The sequence below is a fragment of the Tupaia chinensis genome, unplaced genomic scaffold (assembly GCF_000334495.1).
Source record: "Tupaia chinensis unplaced genomic scaffold, TupChi_1.0 Scaffold146907_1, whole genome shotgun sequence".
Classification (NCBI taxonomy): Eukaryota; Metazoa; Chordata; class Mammalia; order Scandentia; family Tupaiidae; genus Tupaia; species Tupaia belangeri.
The window spans coordinates 1,954,743-1,964,862 of record NW_006206760.1 but is presented as its reverse complement, the minus strand read 5'-3'; the positions used below and the strand labels follow the sequence as shown (position 1 = coordinate 1,964,862).

The following is a 10,120-nucleotide window of genomic DNA, read 5'->3' as shown; positions in this document are numbered from 1 at the left end:
GGCAAGCACCCACACCCTATAACAAAAAAAAAAAAAAAAACTCTCTCTAAAAAATATTTTTTTTAAAAAGGAGTATGCATTCTGATAATTCAAAAAAATGTTTTTAAATAATGATTTTATTTAACTTTATTTCTTTATTTATTTCAATTTGACCATAGAGGAGGAGAGAGAGAGAAAGTGAGAAAGTAAGCCACCAGGTCCAGCACTCAAACCACAGGCAGCCATGTGGGAGTCCAGCACCCTTAATCACCACACCACCTGCCAGTCCCTGATAATTCAAAATTAAATTTTACGAATTTTAATTTTTCCTTATGCCTTAAATAATTTTCCCACCATCAAGTATAAAAGTGTATAATATTCTAAATTCTTCATCCTCTGAAATGAGAGTAGTACATACTATCCATAGTCATAGGAAAGTTATTTTCATTAATGACATATACTGACCCATTTAAAATGGACTAATTTCTATTTTTTTCCTTTTTTTTGAAGAGGTTTTTGCTATAGGGCGTGTGCGCTCGCAAGAAAGAGAGAGACAGAGAGATAGAAAGTGAGAAATCACTCCCCAGGGGGATGGCCACGCCGCAATCCCTTCTCCTCCATTCTCCTCTTGGGATCTTGGGCACGTGCGCACAAGTGCCCGGCATGAGTTTAAGCCACTGGGTCCAGGACATGAACCGCAGTCGACTACACGGGAGTCGAGCGACATAGCCATTACTCTGATTGCTGGTCCCAAATGGCCTTATTTCTCACCCTAGTAGTGTCAGTGCACAGGTACAAACGCCGACTAGACTTGCTGGCACGGAGAACACTCACCTCTTTCCTTTTGCTTGCCACCATCTTCTTATTTGATCTCTGGATGCTTCCAGTTCCAAAATAATCAAGCACTGACGTGGGTGTAAGCTTTATTGGTGATAAAGGCTTATTCTTCATCTTAGTGTTTTCTTCGTTCTTCTTCATGTTGGATGCTCCAAGATAACTATTCGTAGATCTTCCATTTTCTTTTGCTTTAGAGGCTGCCTTCTTACGTATAAAGTCATCTTCTTCATCTTAAATGAAATACATCAAATATTTTTGATAACAGAGCAATTCTAATTAAATAAAGCGATCACTTTGATCAGCGTTATAACAAGGACACGAGAACTTTGGAACGGTAACAATTTGTCTTCTTCTCGTCTCCCAGATTCAGCAGTCGCCCCACAGTTCAGCGCCAGGGTCCTCGCACACTATTTCTCCTCAGTTACTCCCCAGAGGACAGACAGCTACTGAGCATCCAGTGTGTTCCAGGCACTGAGGACGCAGCTGTAAACAACAAGTCAAAATCCCTACATTCATGGAATTTGAACTCTAAAGGAGGAAACAGATACATGAACAGGCAAATATATATATGATCAAATGATATGTGCTACGGGGCCAGCAGATGGTATAATGGTTATATCACTGGACTCCCACATAGGTGACTATGGTTCAAGACCCAGACCCCACAGCTGGGCACGTGTGTGCCCAGAATCCCGAGAGGAGATGGAGGAAAAAGAGAAAAGAGAAAATGCCCTTACAGTACTGTACTATATTTGGCCATGCCCTCAGCTGTGTCATCTGCTGACAACATGAATCTCCTGTTAATATTTGTACTGGCTCACACAGTACAAAAGGCTGCTGCTGTTACACGTACCACCAACACTAGACATCAAAACGTAAAGACGGGGCTGGCTCTGGAGCACAATGGCTAAACACCGTGTGCAGGGAGACAGACCCCACATGAGATTGAAAACCATACCAGGCATGTGTGCAAGCAATTCCCAAATGAAAACGTTCTGCCATCTTGCCCTGATAAACCAGGCTATGCCATCTCCAGACTATGACTTAGAAACTAATTACCTTTTTGGGTTTTTTTTTTTTTTTTGAAGAGTTTTTTGCCATGGGGCACATGTGCTCACCAGAGAGACAAGAAAGAGAGAGAGAAAGTGAGAAATCACCCCTCACTCTGGGGGTGAGGGGGCCAACCACACTGCATATCCCTCCTCCTCCATTCTCTTCTTGAGATTTTGGGCACACACGAAAACGCACTTGGCATGACTTTTAAGCTACCAGGTCCAGGTCTCAAACCAAGGCTGACTACACACGCGGGAGTCCAGCAATGTAACCATTATGTCATCTGCTGGCCCCCTAAACTAGTTGTCTTGAAGCCCTTTTCAGTTCTTTTTTTTTTTAAAGCCTTGATTTTTTTTAATAATTATTTAATTTCATTTATTCATTCATTTATTTTTTAATTTAACCAGAGAGAGACAGTGGTTGAAAGTGAGAGAGAGAGGAAGTGAGAAAGCAAGCCACTGGTCCAGGACTCGAACCCTGGTCGGCCATGTGGGAGTGTCAAGTGCCTTAACCACTACGCCACCTGCTGGTCCCCCCCTTTTCAGTTTTTAATATTTCAAAGGTGACCCCAGTATATTATGGCAAAAGAGGCAAGGATGCAGCTAGCTGCTTGCAAAAGACAGTCACTTCCCAGGTAGAGCTGTGACCACCCGGACATGAACCAAGCACTTGCAATGCACCACAATGTGAAGAGATGAAACATTTCAAAACTGTAGTGGTTTCTCTTTAACATTTGTTGTTTTCTCATAAGCCTCCATTTGTTTCTGCCTTGTCAGAAGCCAAAGGCAAACTGCGTTCTCTTCTCTCCAAAAACTTATAACAAAATAATGATAAAAAGATCCAGGTCGAATTTCTGAGAACCAGTTAAAAGTCATGGGCGATGGAACACTGAGCACTTCCCCCGGGATATCTGTCCCCTTATAAAACCCCATTTATTTTTATTTATAAACAACCTAACCTCGAATGCGGTGACAGCCACCAAGTAACCCAGCATTATCCAACACACACAGCAGAGGAATTGCTCGCAAGAGAAGATTGCTTGCCACTGTGAGTTAGGTACGTTCATTTATTTAGAAGGCTAACAAATAAACGAGAAGGAAAATGTGCAGGTCCAAATAAAAATCCATTTACATGCCAAGAAGGAAAAGAAACCTAATTGTAGAGCTCAACCTGCTGAGAGTTGGGCCTTCCCAAACAGATCTCTTAATATCCTAATTTGTCATTTTCACTCCCAATGACTTGAACACACATAAAATAAATTAATGGAGAGATCTAGTTACGCAGATTAACAGTAATTTATACATCAACAAATCAAAAACTAAAAAGTGAATCAGAGTGTTTAAAGCCTTGTTCTATAAAGTTCCTTTACAATACTTCCTTGAGTCAAAAACCAAACTCAATTTGGAGGAACAGAAAAATTTCAAGTATGTGGAAAGTCTGCGATAATTTCTTTTTTTAAATTCCGAGAGAGAGAGAGAAAGTACCCCTCACTAGGCTGTACCTTTTTTTTCACTTCCGTCCTGTCATGATCTGGGCATGCATGCACACATGCCCAAAGTGTTTTTTCAAAGCCACAGGGGCTAGAATTCAAACCATGGGCAGCCACACAGGATCGGGTTCCAAACGCACAGTGCTTACCCACAGCACTAAGGGGCCAGCCCTCAATAAATATTTTAAGAAGATGGAAGCAGGACCAGCAGATGGCATAATAGTTACATTGCTGGGCTCCCAGAGAGTTGACAGTGGTTTGAGTCCCGGACACGGTGGCTTAAAACTCATACCAGGCACATGTGCGTGAGTGTTCAAAATCCCAAGAGACGAGTGGAGAAGGGGTTGAGGCGTGGCCATCCCCCGGGGGGTGGGGGGGTGACTCCTTGATTTGTCTCTCTGTCTGTCTCTCCAGTGAGCACATGCAGCCTATAGCAAAAATCTCTCTTAAAAAGAAAAAGATGGAGGAAGGGCAAGCAGGTAGCATGGTGATTGGTGCGCTGGGTTCCCACACGACCAACTGCAGTTTGAGTCTAAGACCCAGCAGCTTAAAAAACACAACAAATAAATAGATAAGTAAATGTTTAAAAAAGGAGGAGGGGGAGGAAGAGAAACTAAATATACCTTCTTTACATGGTAAATCAGATCTTCTACACCTACTGGTATAATAAAATAAATCTAGTGCTCATCCTTAATCAAGCAACCAGAGATCCTATGATTCGTTACCAAGAAATCCTCTTGGAACCAAATGGAGTCGGAGCCAACAGGTGGCATGGTGACTAAGGAGCTGGACTCCCACGTGGCTGACTGCCGTTTGAATCCTGGACCTGGGGGCTTGCTTTCTCACTTTCTCTCTCTCTCTCCCTCTCTCTCTTTCCTCTCTCTCTCTCTGGTAAGCACATGTGCCCTATAGCAAATTTAAAAATAATGGTAATAATAATAATAATAATAATAAAGTTAAATCTTTAAAAAAAAAAAAAAGAATCCAATGGAGTCAGTTGCATTTGTAAAATAAAGCTATTAAATCTGTGGGTCGCATAAGGTAGTTGGATAATGATTAATAAGAGAACAAAGCACTAGATTGAAATATGATGTTACTCACCACACAGGACCCAAAGGAAAGAAGAGGTTGGGGCTAGGCTTGGACCACTGGCACAGGGACATTACCCAGAGCTGCTTATACTTCTAAGGCGTAAACCAGGCTGGCTAGCGTTATGGGAGTAGCCTGCAATGCAATTCCCCACCTCCATTCACACACCTCTTCCCCGAACGTGCAAGCAGGGGCAGCGCTGGCCTCCGTATTAAAGGCCAGTACTAGCCCCTGTACATTATTTCGGTAGTGCTTAATGGCATTTTCCTAACACATCAGCTTCCTTGGCATTCCAGAGTACAGGCCCCAGTCACTCAGGTAGTTTCACAAGGAGCTGAGATCAAAGTACACGGCACAAGAACAAACAAGCCTATTCATGTTCAAAGACGCTTCAGAACCTCTCTGACCATTCCAGATCCTCCAGGACTTCACTCGTCACTGTCTCCGCTGTCAATTCTCTTCCCTCTCCACGTGCCACTTAATTTTTTTCAGGTCTGACCATATGCACTGATGAAAGAAGACGGGAGAACAGATGGGCAAGAGGAAATACAAGCAAGCCCTAGCTCACATAGACAGGTGAATTTGCAGATAAAATGGCTAACGCGTTATCAGTAACCTTGGAATCACCATTCAATCATCTTTAGAAGTCCCTAAACATTAAAGAGAAGAAAGGAAAATAGAACCTTGGAACTACAGAAGAGGGAAGATTGAGAGACGACGCCGTGCAGTAACATCACAGGCGATCAAAGAAGCGTCTGGGGTCCGGCAGAAGTACACAGTGACGCTCAGAACAAATGGGGGCCTGAGCCTTCGTTTACTCTTGAATCACTAGACTCGAAGCAGATGAGGTGAACACTAACAAGGTACATCTGGACTTAAGCAAAATAGCACGAGATTTTCTTCTGCTTCAGCAGGGTTTCGAACCTCTGCACTGTTGCATTTTTAAGCCAACTAACTACTATGGGAGTCCTCTTGTGCATTTGGAGATGTTTAATGGCATCCCTGGCCTCTATAATTGGGTGTTATAGCAACCCCTCCCCAGTTGTGACAACCAAAAATGTCTCCAGAAATGGCCAAAGGGCCCCCTGGGAGGCAGAGTCACCCTTGGTTGAGAAGTAATGATTCGTGGCAAGATGAAAAGATACAAGAAAACAGTGGCTACTAAAATTTATAATTGAACATTTACTCATGAGAAGCTGAATAGCAAGGGTCAGCAGGTGGTGTAGTCATTAAGGTGCTGGATTCCCACATGGCTGACCACGGTTCAAGTCCCAGACCTGACAGTTTGAAAATCATGTTGGGGGCCAGTAGGTGGCATGGTGTTAAGGCACTAGACTTGCACATGGCCAACCGCAATTCGAGTCATGGACCCAGAGACTTGAAATTCACACTGGGCACATGCGTGTGGAGGCCCGAAATCCCGAGGAGAATGGAGAAGGAATTGCACCATGGCCATCCCCCTGAGAGGTGATTTCACTCTCTCTCTCTGTCTTTCCAGCAAGTGCACACGCCCTATAGCAAAAAAAAAAAAAAACTTTTCAAAAAAGAAAATCACATGGAGGGAGAGGGTGTGCATGCATGCCCCAAATTCCAAGAGAATGGAAAAGGAACTGTGGTGGTGGCCATCCTCCTGGGGTGATTTTTCACTTTCCCTCTCCCTGTCTCTCGCTGGTGAGTGCACATACCTTATGGCAAAAACCTTACAAATAAATAAATAAATAAGTAGAGTAATGGGTTCTATCCAGTCCGCTCACCACCGCCGGAAGTCCCAGCAGCTCGGGCAGCGGGGGGAAGTGGCAGCGGCTATGATCAGCTCCGCTAAGGCTCTAGGCACACCGCAGCCCTCCAGGCACCCAGCACCCACCCTGTCCGCAGACAAGATGCCCAAGAGGAAGGTCAGCTCAGCCGAGGGGGCGGCCAAGGAAGAGCCCAAGAGGAGATCGGCGAGGCTGAGACTGTCGGGTAAACCTGCTTCTGCAAAAGTGGAGACAAGGCCAGAAAAGGCGGCAGGGAAGGATGAATCTTCAGACAAGAGTGCAAACAAAAGGGGAAAGGGGAGCAAAGGGGAAACAGGCCGAAGTGGCCAACCCAGACACTAAAGAAGATTTACCTGCAGAAAATGGAAAAACTGAAAATGAGGAGAGTCCACCCTCTGATGAAGCAGGCGAGAAAGAAGCCCAGTCTGAGTAATGTCATATCCCATGTCTTATCAATGGTCCCTTCTCCCTTGTACAATCCAGAGGAATATTTTTATCAACTATTTTGTAAATGCAAGTTCTTCAGTAGCTCTAGAAACATTTTTAAGGTGAGAATCCCACCTCATCTCATTTTTTTTAAGTATAAATGCCTTTTTTTTAAGAGGTGAAATCATTTACTGGTTGTCTATTTTTCAGTACGACCAGAAAATAGTAGGATATTGACTCATAGGAGGCCTTCACTCTCTTGCGTGTCAGCTTAACATTCCATAGGTGGGGGCGGGTGGGTAGTTTTTATAGCCTAAACACAAAGCATACGACATGGCAGTTTGGAGTCACAGTCGTGCATTTAATGTGTCTGGAATATTGTAAATTACTTCTATTATGGCTTTGGTAGTCCAGTTTTCCTAATCATTGTGTTAACGTGCTGTGAAAGATTGGAAATTCGAAGTATGTGGTGTGTATAACACTAAGTTGTGATTTGTTGGGACTTACGTAACAGCTTTCAACACCGGAAGACAGTGGTTCTTGATAACCTCTTGAGGAAAACTTGCCTACAAATTTGAAGCTGGAATGTCACTGGAATAACTTAAAAAGAATCACAATACTTGGCTTTTTACATTTTTGGTAAGTATGTTAAGAACTGGATTCAAACTGTAAATTCTGTACTGATGATCCCAACACAACTAATAAGTCTCAATTACAAAAGAAAAAAAAAAAAAAAAACTGTAATAGTTATACCCAGGGTGCTAATAATGGCTCAGTGTGTATGTGGGAAATATATTTTTCTTTGTCTCTCAACGCTAAACAATTTTACTAATGACTCAGAAAGACGTACAAAGTCCATCGAGTATATATAGAAAATATGAAAAACGAGTGGAGAAAGGACACCCAAAAATCTACTGGGTTCTTCCACTGTAAAAGTTGTGCATCCTTAGATTAAAAATTGCTTCTTTGGAGTCGGCAGGTGGTGTGGTGGGTAAAGCAATGGACTCCCACATGGCTGACCTCAATTCAAGTCCCAGACCTGGTGTCTTGCTTTCTCACTTTCTCTCTTTCTCTCTGTCTCTGTCTCTCTCTGGTCAGATTAAATAATAATAATAATAAATAAATCTTTTTTTTTTTAATTGCTTCTTTGAGAGCCAGTAGGTGGTGTGGTGGCCAAGGTCCTGGAATCCTACATGGTCGACTGCAGTTCGAGTCCAGACCTGGCAGCTTGAAAATTATGCCACATGGGTATGGGTGTATACCCAAATTCCCAAGAGAAAACTGGAGGAAAAGGGATTGCAGAGTGACAATTGTAGATATCTCACTGTCTCTCTCTGGCAAGCACATGAGCCCTGTGACAAAAAACTTGAAAAAATAATAATTTTAAATGGTAATCTAAGTACTTCATATATTCCAAAAACTCTGAATTTGGTTTATTTTATAAAGTTTTATTGTTGCTGGTTTTAGTTTCTATAGGGTGCTGCTGCCAGCACCTGCAGGGGAAGGAGAGACGTAGAGAGAGAGAGAGAGAAGATGAGAAATCACCTCCCAGTGGGGATGGCCATGTACCCATGTGTGATCCAGCCACTCTAACCACCATGCCACCCACTGGCCCCAAAAATAGTATAGAAATTTATATTAATTTAGTATACAAATTTATGATAATTTTTGAACAAGTATAATCAAAGAAATACAACATATAGTTCTTAAGTTTCCTCTCACTTTGAGAAAATGTTCGGCCTTAATCACGCTCAGCTTCTCTGAAAACATCTACAACACCTAGTTGTCTGATACACAAAACTGTGTCTCCAAAAACCAACAGAGAGCGTTACACACACACCTCGGTAAAATTTCTGCTGCTAGCTTACCAAGTCACAGGCCAGTGGTATCACACGGTCACCTGGAGAACACAACATCCCCACTTTTCCCCCACTTAACACCTCCAAATAATTAGAACTGCAAGAGCACTAACTGCTTCTGGAATTATGTACTCAATTAAAATGACCAGGCATAAACAATTCTCAAGACAGGAAAAACACCCCCACCATTATCGATCAAACAGCTGCCCTGATGAGACTGCATAATAAAAGGTCACCTTTGCCAAACAAAACTCAAGGTCTCTCACTTCATTAAACAGCTAGAGTAAATATATTTACCCAGTACGACAAGTATTTGGGGCTTTACCAACCTAGAAGAACATTTTACTATGGTCAACGGGTGGCTATGAAGATATTTATAAGCATTTTTTTTCCCTTTTCCTGTAACTTGGGAAACTAATGTAGTTAAATTACTTTTTAAAAAAATACATCTTAAAAGACAAATTAAAACAAAGTAATAATGAGAAATATCTGCCATGAAGCTAAATGTAAGCCTAGAGATCTCCATAATTTCATAGCCTTAAAAGCTGCATAAGAATATAAACAAACATACTTGAATCTTACATTATTTCCTAGATCTTCTCACTGTTAATAAAGCACTAAGCAACAGAAATAAAATTTGAGCCACTTATGTAAGTTTAAATCTTCTCATACCCACATTTAAAAAAAGTCAATTAGGGCCTGCCAGATGGCATGACTGTTTAAGGTGGCCAGATTTCATATGGCCAACTACACGGTTCAAATCCCAGACCCGGGGCCTGGAAAAACAATCCAGGTATGTGTGCATAATGTGCTCAAAACTCTGAGAGGGAAATGGAGAACAGACTGCAGTGTGGGCATCCACTCTGCAGGGTGCTTTCTCACTCTCCTCTCTCACACGTGCTCGCTAGCTCACTCTCTCCCACAAGCACACACGTCCTATGGCAAAATTTAAAAGAAAGGAAATTAAAAAACAGGTGAGGCCCAGGTTCTTTCCCCACACAGCTGTAATCCCAGCTACTGAGGAGGCTGAAACATCAGGATCACAGCACAAGAAACTGTCTAAAACACAACACAAACACATACACCAACCCCACCCCACCCAAAAAAAAAACAGATGAGGACTAGCCCTAGTAGTGTAGCAGTTAAACGCTGTGCATTGGGAGCCAGATCCCACACAGCCAAGCATGGTTCAAACCCTGTCCCCAGGAGTTTGAAATACACACCAGGCACGTGTGCAAGAATACAGAAATGAAGGAAAAGGAATGTGGTGGCACGGCATCCCATTGCTGGAGAAACGCTTTCTCCCTCTCTGGAAAATCCATACACCCTGACAATTAAAAACAGGGTAAGCGGTAAGCCTTGGGAACCAGCAGTTAGCGTAATGGCTATGTCGCTGGTCTCCCACGTAGTCGACCACGGTTCGCGTCCCGGACCCGGTGGCTTAAAACTCACGCCGGGCGCGTGTGCGTGCGTGCCCAAGATCCCGAGAGGAGAATGGAGAAGGGATTGCGGCGTGACCATCCCTCCCTGGGGGGTGATTCCTCGCTTTCTGTCTCTATGTCTCTCTCTCTGTCTTTCTGGCGAGCGCACGCGCCCTATAGCAAAAACCTCTCCAAAAAAAAATATATATA

The 10,120-nt window shown here is 43.0% G+C and overlaps 1 protein-coding gene across 2 annotated transcripts in view; it reads right to left on the bottom strand.

Moving 5' to 3' along the window:
* The window catches only part of RFC1 (replication factor C subunit 1), a 64,346-nt gene that overhangs the window by 38,400 nt on the left and 15,826 nt on the right, over positions 1–10,120 (bottom strand). For both annotated transcript variants that reach the window (XM_027768592.1, XM_014584454.1), the window contains exon 5: positions 814–1,046. In XM_027768592.1, the coding sequence (XP_027624393.1) occupies positions 814–1,046 (233 nt within the window). The remainder of the gene's footprint in view (positions 1–813; positions 1,047–10,120) is intronic.